General features: G+C 34.0%; 1 protein-coding gene across 2 annotated transcripts; it reads left to right on the forward strand.

Annotated features, from left to right (window-relative positions):
- Window positions 1-2,350: 2,350 nt before the first annotated feature.
- On the forward strand, window positions 2,351-8,257 carry LOC133299952 (uncharacterized). 2 transcript variants are annotated; one of them, XM_061499440.1, is made up of 21 exons: window positions 2,351-2,728; window positions 3,086-3,165; window positions 3,385-3,471; window positions 3,601-3,651; window positions 3,746-3,863; window positions 3,959-4,015; window positions 4,117-4,181; window positions 4,277-4,360; window positions 4,535-4,585; window positions 4,684-4,746; window positions 4,832-4,878; window positions 5,017-5,086; window positions 5,172-5,234; window positions 5,424-5,513; window positions 5,610-5,648; window positions 5,754-5,981; window positions 6,095-6,180; window positions 6,667-6,715; window positions 6,793-6,873; window positions 6,961-7,054; window positions 7,725-8,256. In XM_061499440.1, exons 1-21 carry the CDS (start codon window positions 2,611-2,613, stop codon window positions 7,913-7,915), a joined length of 1,812 nt encoding a protein of 603 aa, XP_061355424.1. In that variant the 5' UTR covers window positions 2,351-2,610; the 3' UTR covers window positions 7,916-8,256. The 2 variants fall into 2 exon arrangements, with proteins under 2 accessions (XP_061355424.1, XP_061355425.1); XM_061499441.1 differs by lacking the exons at window positions 4,832-4,878; window positions 5,017-5,086 and having other exon boundaries at window positions 7,725-8,257.
- The last annotated feature ends 9,714 nt before the right edge of the window (window positions 8,258-17,971 follow it).

The following is a 17,971-nucleotide window of genomic DNA, read 5'->3' on the forward strand; positions in this document are numbered from 1 at the left end:
ACTTGTTAGCAAATCTGATAAGGAGGATATAAAATATGGTCGTTGCCAGTTCCAACTCTGTTTTACATATGGTCATTGGGGCTGACAGGGTTATTTGAACTCTTTTTTCGTTGTTGGATTCATTTCAACTTTTAATACAGGGATATTTTTGTAATATCATATTTTTTCCCCATCTATATTTTACCTACAACCAAACATAGATTTTATAAATGTTACCTGATTTCCTCGGTTAAATTTTTTACAACCAAACAACTTTTTTTACATTTTCCTACCAAACTTACTTTCCCTCCCATTTTCCTATCAATCACATTTTCCTATTATTCTAAAAATTTCTCCTCAACCAAACATCCCCTAAAATCTTATCAAAGTTCAAAATGAAGAGCCTCAAGTGATAAACTGAAGGTTCCAAGTCATCAAGTGTAGAAATGAAGTTCAACATTTGGTATGTCCTATGTTGTGGTATGTTATCGCATTGGTGTTGTTCCAGTGGGATTTGAATCTTATGCTCCAAGATCAAACTTGTCATGTGATATCTTGTACGATTGAATGATTTTATGTATGCCTAGTATTCATTCATGTACCATCTTAAAAATATGGTGGGGGGTATTACACAAATGACTTAAAAAATATTTAAATTTATATTTTTGTATTCTCCAACATATTTATCTCATCAGGGGTCTTTTAGTGTCACCAAGACAAAAATTACAATCTAAATTTGTGGTGTAATTTAAAAATAGAGTAAATACCCTTTTGGGTCCCTAATAAAAAATATGGTCCCCACTTTAGTCTCTTACAAAAATAAATTAGTCAGTTAGTCCTTAACAAATTTAAAGTGGACCCATTTTAGTCATTTTGAGGGATTAATATGGGTCTTTTTTGAATTTGTGAGAGACCACGATTTTAACTAAACAGGTCCACCTTGAATTTGTTAGAGATTAACTGACTAATTTAATTTTGTAAGGGACTAAAATGGGAATCATATTTTTTGTTAGGGACCAAAAAAATATTTACTCTTAAAAATAAGAACTTATAAGTAATGAGTACCCTTTTAAACCTCTCTGTCTTTCTTTTTTAAAAGAATTTAAAGAAAGATTTATGTAAAGTTCAGTGAAGCCAAATAGTAAAATTCTCTTCATAATTTTTATCATAGAAATTTGATAAAATGGAACATGAACATAACGATGAGTCCCTAAATTTATACAAAATTGAACTTTGGCCCTACCAACCTTGCTGCTTTGCTGCCGCCCCCACGCCAACCGGGTTGGCCAGTTTATCGCAGGATTTAAAAGTTTCTCTTTCTTCTTCCTAATTGCCGACTCGGTGCTGACACGACGATGTGACTCAACGGGTTTTATTTTTATTATTAAAAATTATATATAACAATAATTTTTTTTTTCTGTAGCATATAATAACAATAAAATTTAATACGAACTAATAAACTATAAATTTGTATTGTATATCATTTTTTTTTATTAAAATTGAAAAGGGGGCTTTCTTGTTAGAAGCAAGAATGACTTAGATCCACGTATTACAATTGATTACGTAAGAAAAGGGGTAGTGACTGACTAGTGACATTGCAACCCGAGAAAGAAGAACGAGGCTCGAAACCAGAAACAGAGAAATAAATTTGATATCATAAGTTTATTATTATTGTTACAGTGAAAAAAAACGAGTGATATAAGCTTAATTATTTGCTTTGTTTAATTATATGTCATACATTATTAAAAGAATTAGTGAATATTCATGCCTTGCGTAAATTCTAGAGAAAGCATAAATATTAAAAGATAAAAGATGTTTAAAATTAAAACAAGAACACATATTTAGAGGGATAAACGAATGTAAAATCAAATAATCATCAGGTAAAAATACTTAAATTTAATATAGAAAGATAAATTGAATTTTTTATTTTTATTATAATAGTTAAATTAATTAAATATTATTTACCAAAAAAAAATTAATTAAATAATAAATAAATCTTTATTGTATACTTTTTACCAAAAAATAAATAAATAACTAGAGCTCCTTTTCAGCATATTTTTTAAAAAATATGCTTCTTTTATATTTATTTTTTTACCATTTACATTAAATACAAATGTTATTTTTTGTTATATTTATTTTTTATGCTTTACAATAAATGAAAGTTTAACATAATTTTATTTTATTCTATTTCTTTATGTTTTACAGTAAATGCAAATTTCATTTTTTTTTTGTTTTTTCTTAATGTTCAAAGTTTTCCGTTACTTTCTCTCTCATACTCTCTCTCCTCTCTTTATGTCTCATCCTTGGAATCAGAAGGAGAATGCTGTATATAAAGCAGTGAATGTTACCATTGGTTACCATTCTCCAATCTTCTACTTTCCCTGCTGTTTCTTCATACTCTGCATCTTTTCTTTCTTTTGTCACTCATTCAAACTCAGCACTTAAGAGAGATTCAGTGTTGTTTTTCTTACTCTCTTAGCTAGCTAGCTCCTTCTGTTGCAGAGAGTGAATATATATATAAAAAAAAAAAAAAAAAAACCATTTTAGTGTTGTGTTCTGTGAAAAGGGTGTTCTGTTTCTCATTGCAGAGAGTGAAAAATTGGAAGCCATTGAAACCCCACAATTCACAAAATGAAGTACGTGTTGGTGACTGGTGGAGTTGTTAGTGGCCTTGGCAAAGGTGTTACAGCTAGTAGTATTGGTTTGCTTCTCAAAGCTTGTGGACTTCGAGTTACTGCTATCAAAATTGGTGTGTTTTTTTTCTCTTCATTTTCTTTGTCTTTTCACTTCTATTTTATTTTATCTTTTGGAAAAAGCATGCATATTAGTAACTTTTCATCCAAAAAGCTTTGTATAGTTTTCTTGTCAAGATTTGTGTCTTGTTCTCTAGTTCTTTGGTTTCTTTTTCTTTTATTGTTTATTTTTAACCAAAACACCCCATCCCCTTTTTGTTCAAAGTTAAAACTCTCCTCAAATCATCTTAAGCAAGAATCTTTGAAATGGTTGATGAGGTTATTAGTCCTCTTTCTTACCTTATCCTCTTTGAAGGGTTACATTCTGATTTTTTTGTCTCACTGGTTTTTTTTTTTTTTTTTTTGTTATCTAGATCCTTATTTGAACACAGATGCTGGAACAATGTCCCCTTTTGAGCATGGAGAAGTGTTTGTGTTGGATGATGGTGGTGAGGTACACAACTTGCCCTGATTCACTAATTCATCATACATTTTGATTTTAAATGGCATGCCCAAAAAGGGCAAAAAATAAAGCATGTTATTTCAAGGGAAAAGAGAGAAAAGTATGGTGCCAACTTTCAACTTTATGCAAATTTTCTCAGAGAAGAAAATAAAATTGATCAAAAGCAGTGTCTTACAAAATTATGAATCTTGACTCTCTTTTTGTTCAAAGGTGGACCTGGATCTTGGAAACTATGAGCGCTTTATGGATATCAAGTTAACCCGAGATAATAACATAACTACTGGGAAAATTTACCAGGCAAGTTCTTTAGACTCCATTTCCCATATGATGGTCCTTCTCTATGAAAGTCTCTGAAGATCATTACAAATTTACAACAAACTCCTTGATCCCCAACTTTAACTTTTCATTTCCTGTTTTTCATTGCAGTCTGTCATTGATAAGGAGAGAAGAGGAGACTATTTGGGAAAAACTGTTCAGGTCTTGCTTAGTCAAATTGTACTACTTTTTTTGTTATGATAAAAAAAGTTTTTCATTTTTGGTCTTAATATTATTATGCTATTTTCATCTTTAGGTTGTCCCTCATATCACTGATGCTATTCAAGAGTGGATAGAAAGGGTGGCCCACATACCAGTTGATGGAAAAACAGGTCCAGCTGATGTATGTGTCATAGAATTGGGTGGAACCATAGGTACACTGTTTAAATTTAAAACATTCTTCAAACTTCATGGTTAGATTGTTTCCATGGTTTATGTAAATTTATAAGAATATCTCTGGATGATGCAGGAGATATTGAGTCCATGCCATTTATTCAGGCATTAGGACAATTCTCATACAGAGTAGGTGAGAATACTCGATTTAATGATAAGCTTTGTCTTTGGTGAATATGTGATGTATAAATCGATGTTCATTATTTTTTGTTGTTACATTATGCTCATTTGCAGGTGCTAGCAACTTTTGCCTTGTTCATGTTAGCCTTGTTCCTGTTTTAAATGTTGTTGGTGAACAGGTACTGTCTAATAAACTCTGAATGCCCGCCGTGAGATCCATGTAGAAAATGATTTACTTTCATCTAACATGAAAAATTAACTTTGTAATGTTTAGAAAACAAAACCAACCCAGCATAGTGTTCGAGGGCTACGAGGCCAAGGGCTAACTCCACATATCTTAGCATGCCGGAGCACAATGGTAGCTCTCCCCCTCTCTCTCCTACAATTTGAACAATTGTGCATGGATCTTACACACAACACACAAGCACGTACCAATAGATGCACAAAATGAGCACAAATACATATATTTGCATAATACAGTTCTTAACTGTAAACTTTTAATTTAGAGTTCTAACACTCATTTGTTTATCAGGTACTGGATGAGAATGCAAAAGCAAAACTCTCTCAATTTTGCCTACTTCCGGTATGAGATTTTAAGGATAACTATATTTTGGTGTGTATTACTTTAAATGATTGTCGATGTTTTGCAAGAGTTTTCCTACTAAAGCTTCATATTTCCAGGCAGAAAACATTCTTACTCTTTATGATGTTCCCAACATCTGGCACATTCCTTTGCTTTTAAGAGTAAGTTTTCCTCTAAAACTTCTTAACTCAAATAATCTTATTTGTAGGTACCATTTCTTACAAATTATCTTCTTCTGGTCTATAGGAGCAGAAGGCTCATGAAGCATTATTTAAAGTGCTGAACCTTGATGGGTTAGTCTTCCAAACTCACTCAATATTTGTTCTATTTCATGGACTTGACTTAACGGATAAAGAGAATTTTCAATCCTTTTCGATTTTTCTGGAAGGTGGAAATGATGGTTTGTAAATGGTGGTTTATTGTATATACAGTGTAGCTCAAGAGCCTAATTTGGAGGAATGGACTTGTAGAGCTGAAGCTAGTGATTTACTTCATGAACCAGTGAGATGCTATTCCAAAGCTAAACTTAATTATATTATCAATTATTATTGGCAATAGTTATAATTTTGTTTCTTACAAATGGCAGGTTCGTATTGCCGTAGTGGGGAAATATACATGCCTTTCAGATTCCTACCTCTCTGTTATAAAGGTGGAGTAAGCTTTAACTTGATGGCTGCATTAGTATTATAATTTCTGTCTCCTTCATAAAGTACATGTACCTATGTTTTTTTGTTGACCTTCAATTTCATCTCATGTAAGAATTTATCTCCACTATGTCTGAACATTATATAGCTTAAGGACATTAGAATGATTTTGTCACCTTTAATATTTACTTCAGGCCTTAGTGCATGCTTCTGTTGATTGCCAAAAGAAACTTTTTGTGGACTGGATTCCAGCAAGCAATCTTGAAGACGCAACTGCGAAAGAGGTAATATCGATTTTGATTCATTACATTACAGGCAAGATCTTTTAATTATTTTTCATATTAGCAACTTCATCTATATGTTCTTGTTCAATGTTGCAGAATCCTGATGCTTATAAGGCTGCATGGAAGTTGTTGAAGGTTTCATTTACACTCTTGAAATAAACCAGTTGTTATAGTTATCAACTTCTCTCTTTAGTTCCATGAACTTTCTAAGTTTATTATCTAACTTGTATGTACCTTCAGGGTGCTGATGGTGTTCTTGTTCCTGGAGGATTTGGGGATAGAGGAGTGCAAGGAAAAATAATTGCAGCTAAATATGCACGTGAAAACAGAATTCCATTCCTTGGCATTTGTCTTGGAATGCAAATTGCTGTCATAGAGTTTGCACGTTCTGTTCTTGGTGTACAAGATGCTAATAGCACTGAATTTGATCCAAATACCAAAAGTCCTTATGTCATATTTATGCCTGAGGTGTCTATACTTGTGTTTATCTCATTCTAATGTAATGCTTAGAAAAATAATTTAGACAGAAAGTGTCTTTTTTTATTTTTCTGTTTCTGATTTCTTTGAACTTTGGCGTATAGGGATCAAAGACACATATGGGGGGCACCATGCGTCTTGGATCTAGGAGGACATATTTCCAGGTCAAGGAATGCAAATCTGCAAAATTGTAAGTATTATCATTCCATTCAATTTTTTTGAGGACACATTTTGTGCTTATGCAGTAATATGAGAGTACTGATTTGTGTTTCAGCGCATGACTGCACTATAAATTATTTGGCATGAAAGCATCTAGTTGTATAATTCATTTCCTCTCTATAATATTTTTCCCTTTTATTTATCTAGTTTTTTTTTTTTTTCTCTTATCTATCTTTTTATCACTTTATTTTTTATTTTTTTTGTATTTTTATCTTTTAAGTTTCAGTTTTCAACTTTTTGTTTTGTTTTATTAATTTCATTATTTATTTATTTATTTTCCCCATTTTTTCCCTCAATCTTTACTTGTTATTCATTTGGGTTGATTGATCACATATCCTGACTAAATTGTGATAAAGGTAGGTGGTGTGGTGTTGATGTTGATGTTAACATAGATTAAAATATACTTTTTAATGTATGAGGTTTATTAGGTTTCTAACCCTTTGATCCTGCCTCTTAGATATGGCGGCAAAAGCTATATTGATGAGAGACATCGGCACAGATATGAGGTATGTTGCATTGTCATGCATAAAATTATCTTTTAAATTTGAATGGAACAGAAAATGATGTTGTCATATATATGCAGGTGAATCCTGAATTGGTAGCTCGTCTTGAAAATGCTGGTCTTTCTTTTACTGGGAAGGATGAAACTGGTCAAAGAATGGAGGTATAGACATTGTCATGGAGCTTTTTGAATTATTATAAGTGTATGCTTTGTACTTCTGAATTGTTTATTTGTTTGTTCATGTAACAGATTCTTGAGCTACCCAATCATCCTTATTTTATTGGTGTTCAATTCCATCCTGAATTTAAATCAAGACCATGGAAACCTTCTCCGTTGTTCTTAGGTACTTCTTTTGATACATGTCTGCATTTTATATCCAAAGTTGACTATAATTTATCATCTTAATATTCCAGATGAATTTTTAAGTTAATGAGATGTAATTATGTAGCGCATGGTACACTGAATCTGTTTCTTAGAATTGCTTTTCATGTATTCTCATGCCTGTTTACCTTGCAGTATCCTATTTATTTGATATACTTGCTTCATACTATATGAAATACCAACAGCACAACTTTGATGCATACCAGAGATTCATTCTAGTCACAAAAACAGAGATACAAAAGAAGAAGAAAAAAAAAATACCGGATAAAGTAACCATCACTAATGCCAATTCTGGTATGTGCTAGTTAATTTTGAATTAAAATATATGTACTTAGAAGGAAATATTATAAAAAATCTAAACTTGGGGCTGTTGACAATGACATTTTCATACCAAAGTATCAGGCATGCGTTGCAGAAGCAATCTTAGTTTTCTGCTTGAGCAGTCCTTAATTTGTTCTTGTTACTGATTGTGTTTAGTAGCGGATGATACACTTTTAATTGTGAGACCATAAGTCTACAGCATAATGAGTATGCAAGGGTTCATAGTAAAATCACTTTGTCAAATGCAAGGATAAACACAATTTTAGATTCTGGAATGTAACTTGATTGTTTGATGATCATGTCAAATGCAGGGTTTATTGGAGCAGCATGTGGACAACTGGATGCTGTCTTACAACTCTCTTCAAATTGTGATAATAATAGCATCTCAAAAGGAGTAGGCAGTGATATCTCAGCAGTCAAAACATACCAAAATGGAACAGCAACAAAGCCAGCTTATAGGCCAGAATATGTATATGGCAGTTGCAATGGGTTGCATCTCTAAATGTTACTGGTCTTCATTTTGGGATTTTTAGGTTAATTGGTATATCTTGAGAGCTTTCAGTTGTCTAAGAGAACTTGTCTGTACAGTGAACTGAACCTTGGTAGGTATAGAGTTTTCAGAGGATACAAAGAAGAGCTTGATCCCGGTCTTTTTAATGGGGCAGCTCATTTAATTTTATAATGGTTTTTGAGTGGAAAACTCTCAAGCTTTCTTTGTCTTATGTTTCACTGCAATGGTAAACTCTTGGTTTTGAAAAGATCTGATGCTGTCTATACAGAAATTCTCCTGGATTTCTACAATTTTATTTTTATTTAATGTAACGTGAATTTTCTTTTCACAATGTTCTAGGAGGCATTTTTTTATGGAAAAAACTATTCTTATGCTACATGTGATAAATTTTTCTCTTACACACCTTTCGATAACATTGTCACTTTTTCTTTTCTTTTCTTTTTATTTTTCAAGTGGTGGAGCCCACAAGTTTATTTCTATGACATGAGATAACTTATCTCCTTTAACATGAGATTAATAAAATTCTTTTTTTTATACCATGGTGGCACCGAGGATGTATTTAGTATAGTATTAATTATTTCCCCAAACATAAAACTTAGTTATTTCTCTCCAATGATACCACCACCCACAACGTGTATCATTAGATACAATCTCTCATTGTTGGTAGTATGGGTCATCCTTAATTGTATGGTAGTATGGGTCATCCATAGATTTGAGATTGTTATCAAATATTATGTCTAAGAATCATAATTTAGACTTCAGAGGGTAGCCAATCAACCTGTAGATGACAGGGACATGCCTACGATGGGCCTAATAATCCCTGTTTTGAATGAACTTGATGTAAGCATCATATAACCAAAAGTGGGCCCTTTTAAGTTAGAACCCATCACCATGTTGCAAAACATGGGGCAATGACATGCTCATTGATAAGTCTAAAGAATGGCTAAATTCCATGCCTCAAAACTCCATAAGCCATTGACATGAGTTGGCTAAAAAAATTATCATGAAAATTCTCCCCTCAAACAAGACTGTCCAAACCAGAAAGGAAATCACCTTTTTCATGCAGAGAGATGACGAAGCATTGATAGAAAAGTGCGGGAGTGGTTTAAAAATCTTTTGAAGAAGCGTCCAAACCATGGCTTAGCTCCTTGGGTCTTGCTGCAGACTTTTTATAGTAGTCTAAGCCCTCAAAATAGAACAATAACAGATGTTGTTACTAATGGTATTTTTATAACCAAGTCCTTTAATGAGGCTCATAGCTCTTGGAGCAAATGGCCCATAATTACTCCCAAATGGTCTACTGATAGGTCTGCACAAAGGAGAATGGCTAGAATGCATGAGGTAGATAACATTACAGCCTTCGCAGTCAAGGTTGAAGCCTTAACAACCTTGGTCAAAAATCAAAGTTAATTTATTGAAACCAAGTTGAAACAACCTTAATCCTACCCCTAATCCTAACCCGCTTTATAGAATCCCACTGATTCTTGTGTGTTTTGCAATGGTCCTCCTCACCTCTTTGGTAGTTGCCCATCCAACCTTAACTTTATTCTCTATATAGTTAACTACAATAAAAGTCAGAATAATTTTCATAGCAACTATAACCACGGGTGGAAACATAGTATTGGCTACCAATACACCCAAGGTGAGGGACAACAAGCTACTCCATTAAATTCTCAACCAAGACCACCATTTCTATTGAATTGTAAAGATTACAAAGTGAAAGAACTTAAGTTTTGCTGATAGCAAAGCACAAGGAAGCTCAATATGCAAGTACATTATGGAACATAGTGCAACAAGCCCTAAATGATAAAGGAAAGACAAGAGCAACATTCAAAATGCTTGAAGAGAATCCATATCACAAAGTCAACTCAAAAGTTAAAATTTTCAAGCTTAAAAAGAAGACTTAGAAGCTCAAAATATGAAGACAAAGGAACACAAGGCTAGATAGAAGCTCATATAGTTAGCAATATGTTTGTAAGTATAGAAACTTACAGAAAGAAGTCTATTGAGCTCTCTTGTCAAAATATACATACTTAGTTCACAAAAACATTATTATATGAACATACATAGTCCAATCATGTATACAAAGTCACACACACATGAAAAGTTATTATACGGAGTCTAGATATATTCATACATGTGTTAGAACATTATAGGAATCACTTAGAGTTGAACTGGATTGAGCATTGCATTGATTAGTGGTTCTGTTCTACAATTTATCTGAGTAATATAGGATATTTACTTGAGTAAATTATTTACTCGAGTAACAATTAGTGATTTACTAGAGTAAATGTTGACGAAAAATTTACTGGAGTTCATGATTTACTTGAGTAGATCTATTAAGAATGAATTAATGACTCAATTTTGAGTACAACGATCATAAAAAACTATATTCTTCATTAGACTTCTATATAAACCTATTCGTAGGGTACCTAGGCACGAATTAACAAGGATTAAAAAAAACACTAAGAATTCAAATTATTCAAGGATTTAAGCTCATTTTGCATATTTTGAGAGAAAGATCAATTATCTTATATTCTTCTTCTTTTCTTTCGATTTCTTTTTTTATTTGGATCGTAGAAAGGTTATTCTACATCTGTTTGAAGGAGTTTTGTTGTTGTAATTCGAATTGGTGAAGTAGAGTGATCCTATAGGTGTATAGATTGAGATAATGACCAAGATTAGTAAAAAATTATGACAGATGTAGGGCGCGCTCTGCGAGAGAGGAAGCTGAGTCCCAGATTTATTGGACTCAATCAGATCATGTGTAAGGTGAGACCAGTGGCATACCAGCTTGCCTTGCCTCCTCATCTATTCAATTTACATGATGCTTTTCATGTCTCTCAGCTCAAAAAGTATATTCAAGATCCATCACATATAGTGCAGTCAGATGACGTATAGATACAGCAAGATTTAAAGACTCATGTGAAGCCTTTGCGGATTCCGGATAGAGATGTGAAAAAGTTAAGAAAGAAGACCATTACTATGGTTAAAGTTCAGTGAGAAGGCAGAACGTCTGAAAAGTAAACTTGGGAGCGAGAGGAAGAGCTCTTATGGCAGTATCCTGAGTTTATGGACAGGTAATTCTCTAATTTTGTGGTCAAAATTCCTAGAAGGTGGGGTGAATATAATAACTCAAACATGTATAATGAGAAAATGGGAATTATCCATAATTAACAGAGATAAATCAAATAAGAAAATAGATTATGAGAATAAAGTCAAATTTCAGATAAAAGTGTAATTACAATAAGTTTTACGGTAAAATTGCAATCAGACAAAATAACCTGAAACTTTGAGGTAAATTAGTGATAACCTAATTTATGATGTTTATGAATGAATCACACATTAAAAAGATGTTAAGTCATGGCTAGTAGAAGATATTATAAAGAAAGGATAAGTTAGTTATTAAGTAGGTTGTTGTTTTGTTGACTTTTGGGGTCAAATATGATTAAGTGATTTAATTAAGCAAACTTAGTCATTTTCACTTCATCCTTTTCGTTGCTTTTCCTCCAAACCGCCAACCCCATTTTTAAGACCTTAAAAACTAGATTTTTATTGAGTGAATGAAAAGCTTTGGTTCTTGAAGCAAAATTACTTAGAATTGTGAGAGGAGTAAAACCCACCATACATTTTCCATTGAGAAGCATTGATGAGAAAGAAATTTAAGTTTAAAGTCTCGAGAGATTTTTTGTTGTGGTTTTGAGGGAGTTTCAAACCATAGAAGTTGGCAAAGGTTGTCTCTCATCATTCTAGTAAGTTTCATGGTGAGTAATACAACCTGTTTCATGTTCTTATGAAGATATATGAAATTTGGGATTTTGGATAAATAGTGTTGCAAAAATCCATGTTGTTGGATGGATTTTGATGGATTATTTTCATGTTTTAATGATACAGAGATGAGCCAAATGATGTTTTGATAGGAGAAAATCCATTGGAATCTTCCTCCTTTCAAGACCTAGTTTCTTGAAATACCATTAAAGAGGTAAGTTAGTGTTTAGGTATGAATGTAGATTTTCTAGCCATGAACTTTATATTTTGTGCGATTAATGAATTCTGAGCACATTTGCCATAGGTTTCTTGTGTGTAGTTGGTTGTGATTAAGATTATTACTGTAACAGCCTGTTACGTACCGGTAATGTTATCATTGCATATGGTATTAAGCGCAATTACAATCACAGTAATTGAGTTAATTAAATTACGGGTAAACTTTTTCTTTTATTACATCCTTATCTTTAAACATTAACCATTTTCGTAATCAATTAAAAACAACACCGTAATTGTAAATGCAAAACTCGCGGAAGCATAAAACTTATTCATTACAACCCCTCCAAGCAATACCATTAACTCAGGGTTGTAAATCACTTATTTTCAAAATTTGCACAGTGGTAATCGATTACCAAAGGTTACTGTAGAAGTCAGTAGCTCCAATAAGCTCCCCTGTTTTTGGGTAATCAATTACCTTGCCATAGGTAATCGATTACCTAGCCATAGGTAATCGATTACTGAACTAGGTAATCGATTATCTTTGCAAAAGTAATATATCATTTACAACTAAATTTACGACTTGTACAAGTACTAAAGTAGGCTCTAGGACCTTCCATCATGCATAATCTAATACAAATGTATCATTTACAATATTCACCATTTGTCTTTCCATTTACACATCATATGGCTTATTTACAACACTAAGTCTCCAAATGCCTCAAAACACAATGTGTGGCCATGGACAAGTCCCATGCTCACCAAAATACCAATATAAGTCAAGGCATATAATTGTACATCAATTACTAAAGACATAGAATATAGTCATGAACACCACAAAAGGATGGCAATATCAACATGCAATATGTTCATAACCTAAGTCCAAAATGAGAAACACTATGCTATGTGCATCAAATATAATCCTCCAAAATGCTATGCTCTCCATATGCACACCATGATCAACTCCTCCACTAAGCGGGCCTCTTTCCCGAAGATCCTCCATGCTCACTATAACCTGAAATGATGTCCCCAAACGCGGGGTGAGATATTGAAATATATCTCAGTAAACCAAGGGTACTAGAGGATCACTCCACCTCATGGCTCACTCAATGTGCATACAATGATCATCATATAAAATGCATAACATAGAAAATCACAACATCCTGGGCTCACATCCAAGAACATCCACACAAGGATTCCGTTCAAAGACCCCATCATATAACTCCTGGGATGCTTCCTGGTGCCTCTCCCATGGATGAGACGACCCCATGGCAAAACCCGACTGGAACTCCTCGAGAGACCTATCCAGTGGAAGTCCCATGTTTGGATTATCCTAGTACCGCTCCCAGAGACGGCCCCACGGCAAAACTCGACTGAAATCCTCCAAAGGGATATCTCAAGCGGAAGTCCAAATCACACACATCTACTGGCTAGAGATCACAGATATGTCACACAACATGCTCCAAGCATGTCACACAATCAAAGCAATAATGCATGAAAATACCATTTCACACAATGTCATAGAGCACACAATCCAACCACTACCTTCCACTAGGTGTGGCGGAACACACAAGGGGATAAACCCCAGTACCAAGAGTTTACCTCAACTCCGTAAGCAATGCCCCACAATGTAAGCTCCAAGCTTAATCCTCCTCTATCGAGTCCGTGAGAGGGAACCTATAACAATCAAACAACAATGATCATCAATGCAATTTCAAGGCAATCAATTCACTTTCAAAATACTAATACTCAAACCTATTCACTTAGGCCAAAGGGCTATTTTACATTTATTTTTCCTTAAACTTCCCTATAGGTCGAATTCCCACACACACATACATTCAATATTCTTCCTTCCAATTTCACTACATCACACCAACCCACCATTTATTTAAACACCATTCACAATCATACTACATCAATTATACCATTTTTACATCATCAAACCATACATGACCTCAATAGGTCGAATTGCTCATGCCCACCAACCTAGGGGTATTGAATCCAATTTCACACTTCCACACATCCTACAATCCTATAATTAACTCTTACAATTAATTCACAACTCAATTACCCAATCACCCAACCTATCAATTTCACAAAGTCTTGGACTTTCCACTTCAAATTTTCCTAAGTTATCCATCAATTTCACCAATATTTTTTATGGTTTCTATCACATTAAAACATCATTCTAAACCACTTTTGTCTAATACACATTTTTAATTTGAGCTCTCTAACTATATCAATCTATATACACATGCTCTAGGTCATCAATTTCAAATCTTCCAAAATAAACATTCATAAGTAGAGCTACTCACCAGGGATCAAGGCCAAGGGCTCCACCAAACAATACTCAAGCAATGGCTTGAGCAACAACTCCAAGAACACTTATTTTTGTCCAAATTTTCGTGGAAGAGGGTGATGTTTTTCTCCCAAAATATTGAGTTTCAAGAGTGGAGAGTGGTATGGTTGGGTTTAGAATGCCATTTACTTAAACTTTGATGTGCAACACTTTGGCTTTTGGAGAGGATTTGATGGTGATTTGGTTGAATGAACTTTTCAAACCAAAACCCTCAACAATGGTGAAGGTCCATGGGTGAAGAAGGAGAAGAAGGAGAGAGAAATCAGCTTTTTGGGTGAAATGTGACTCTCTACCCACTTAAGTCACTTAAGTGGATCTCACACGTCATTTAACTTTCTTAAATCATTCATTTTAACCCACAAATTCATAACCTACGTATTTTTTTCGTTTACGTCATATTTTTACTTCCTAGAAATACTGATCATATTTTCGCGCTTATCGGTACAATTATATTGCAGTATTTTAAATCGATAAAATCATTATTCATCAAATTTTCCGAAACTTGCCTATTCACTCAATTTTTCGTTCTGAATCCATTTTCAGTGTTATTTTTCCCATTTGAGACCTCCTATTCAAATTTCATTTCCTAGGGTTACGTGTTTGGTAAATTACCATTTTACCCTTCTTATGCAATTTGACCCTAATTTCAGGATTTTCACTAATATTACCCTTTAAACCACATTTTCATACATAATAATACATTTACGAAATACGAGGTGTTATAATTACAACATAAAAGATCAATAAAAAGGAGTATACAACAGATAAACTTCTGGATCTTGTGGTCAATCTCCTTGTGTGTTCTACTATGCTCCCTTTGGGAGTAATGGTTTGATGATTGTGTATTATGGTGTTAGACCTTGCATGATGCATGATAAGACGTATGAGAACATAATTAGATTTTACAATAGATAGAAACTTCTTTGGGGATTTCATGATTTAGGACAACCCTTAGAAGTATACCTTCCTTGGAGATTTCATCCTTTGGGACAGCCCTTGGAAATGCTATGGTTGGCCATACCAGAAACAAAATAGATAAGATAGAATAATACAAAATAGAATAGAAGGAACTTTCCTTAGAAAGCTTTCAGGACATCCTTGGGGTACAGACACCTAAGAGACCCAGCCCTTGTTGACCTCTCTTGGAAGTTCCATTATAGATTTCAACATGTATGCATGCTTTGTTTTAATAATGTTGATGCACAGAAAGTGAACTATAGGGTGGAGTGATCCTCCAAGGACCCTTAGTTTACTGAGATTTTATCTCACCCTATGTTTGGGGATCCACATTTCAGGTACCTCCACAAATGGAGAGGGAGCATCTCATGGCAAGAGGCCAACATAGATTTTATTGCATAGCATGTTGTTGTTGATTACTTTTGTTGTAGATGTAATTGTAATCAATTTTTGAGAAGAATATATTATGATGTATTAATGGAACTTGTGATATGATCATGTTTATTTCATTACTCATGATGTACACTTATGTAAAGAACATTGGTCATATTTATGTAAAGTTCTAAGTTCCAAGAATGTAATGTATTAGAGACATAGATAAGGTACCTACATGACAGAATGAAATGGTATATTATTTCCTATGTAAGAATTTGTATGTTGATGGCATTGCTTGATATGAAGTAATAGCTTATAACATTCAGTCATGTATGATGAGAAAGTATGCAAGTGTTGAGAATGCATGAGAAAGTATGTAGAGAAGTTAACTTGTGATGCAAGAATTATTGACTTGCTACTCAAGAAACGTGTATGAATTATGTATGTGATGAAATGAGAATTGATAATCCAAAGAAATGATGTGTTAAATATGTTGATTATCATGGGATTGTATTGCTGGTGAATTAGGTGCCTTGATCAATCCAAATGTGGGAATGTGTTTTCCCTAGCTTTCAATAGTGCGCAAAAGCACGCTAAGAGCATGTTTTACGCGCTAATTAAATGTTGAGGCAGTAGCTACCCATCCTAGTGCACTAAAGCATTCAAGGAGAGTATTGGTCTTCATGTAGTCTATCAAGGAAAACACATGTGTTCCTAAGATTATGACTTTATGGTCTTTTCATCGTTAAGTCAAAGAAAATGCATTCATTCCTAAGAATGAAGACTAATTACGCAAGTTCACGCATCAAGTATTAAAGAGGAGTGTTTAAGTCCCAGATTATCGTTCCCACAGAGAAAGTATGCTAAAATGAATTTCAAGTTGTGTTAAAGAATAAAAGAATGGGTTAATTGTATTGAACTGTTCTGGCCAGCCGTTCCCCAATATCACACTAACATCCCTCTATGACAAAAGGTTCAGATCAACTTAAAATAATTCCTCGCGTCGTTATAATTTCAATCCTTCCTAATTCAACGAAGAACGACAAGTCATAGGAAAATATATTGGTTGTGGTGTGGAGTGATTTTGAAATAAAATGTGTAGAAAATAAAATGAGAAGTGGCAAGACGTAATAACAAGATTAACATAATGAAATGATAAGCGGAACGACAATTTACAAAAAGGGAATGGATACACTGATCCACTATTAAACCAACTATAGCCTAGGCTCAAGACCTCATCCAAAGGATTTTTTATTTTCTCTTTGGTGCCAACATTGATTCCTCAGCTCATGGCCTAAATGGTATACGAAGCCCCATATTTCTGTGGCAACTTCATTCCCAATATTTACTATAAGCAGACCCTCAGTGAACGAGGGGGTCCCTTATTCCTAAGGCAACTAGTGAAAGTATATAACACCTCACAATTTTAAATCAAGTAATTAAAATATTAAGTGAGCAATCAAGTGAAGGATTAGTGAAAATCCTAAAGATTAAGCCAAAATACAAAGAAAAGGCAAAACAGTAATTAGCCAACACACAACCCTAGGAAGATAAAAGTGAGTAGAAGGTCTCAAATGATAGAAATAACCCTGGAAATGGAATCAGAACGAAAAATTGAGTGGACAGGCAAGTTTCAGAAAAATCAGTGAATAGTGTTTTTCGCGGGTAAAACTATCGCGATACGATTACACCGTAAAACGTGTCAGTGGAGTTTTGAGCTCTAGGTTTCAAATATGAGTTAAAAATGGTCTATAGAGCTAGGAAATATGATTTCTGATAATGTTTTATGGAATTAAGACAGTTTGGGGAAGCGTGCCAACGGCACGCACAATAGCTTAAAACAGTGTTTTCTCCGAACGACCGAAAAACTCCGGATTCATCTGATCAAGTATAGTTAAAGGAGAATAGTTAATGTTAAAAATTAAAATTTCTAAATAGGTTTTGAATTTACGGACGTTTAGAGAGAGTTCAGACGCGTTTTGAATCGCGTGAGGTGGCGTGGGACCCACCCCCACTTAAAATCACTTAAGTCCACCTCATCCTATTACTATTTATCATCTTCCCACTCCCCTCTCTCTCCCAAACCCGAGCATCAGCCTCATTCCCCCCTTCTCCATGCAAGTTTTTCTTCTCTCCTTTAATCACTCAAATCCTAACCAAATCAAACAAAGTTTAACTTGAAATTTGTTGGAAATTGTCTTCTAAAGCCATTGGTGGCCTTGTTTAACCTTGAAAGTGAGTGGATTTTGAGATCCTTCCCATTTTAGGCTGCGGTTTTCTTGGGAAAAAGAGTGACCATGGTGTTTTCAAATGCTCCAATGGTGGAGTATACCTAGGAGGAGTCATTTACCTTGCATTTGGGTGAGTTATTTCAA

Source organism: Gastrolobium bilobum, unplaced genomic scaffold (genome assembly GCF_033153095.1).
Source record: "Gastrolobium bilobum isolate Gb01-03AN ecotype WA unplaced genomic scaffold, APGP_CSIRO_Gbil_v1 utg40846, whole genome shotgun sequence".
Lineage (NCBI taxonomy): Eukaryota > Viridiplantae > Streptophyta > Magnoliopsida > Fabales > Fabaceae > Gastrolobium > Gastrolobium bilobum.

Excerpts from the sequence above, each read along its gene's own strand:
- LOC133299952 (XM_061499440.1), top strand. The coding sequence starts at position 2,611 with ATGAAGTACGTGTTGGTGACTGGTGGAGTTGTTAGTGGCCTTGGCAAA. Across the intron at positions 4,016-4,116 it reads ACAATTCTCATACAGAGTAG|GTGCTAGCAACTTTTGCCTT; the intron begins GTGAGAATACTC and ends GCTCATTTGCAG. Across the intron at positions 6,874-6,960 it reads AAACTGGTCAAAGAATGGAG|ATTCTTGAGCTACCCAATCA; the intron begins GTATAGACATTG and ends TTCATGTAACAG.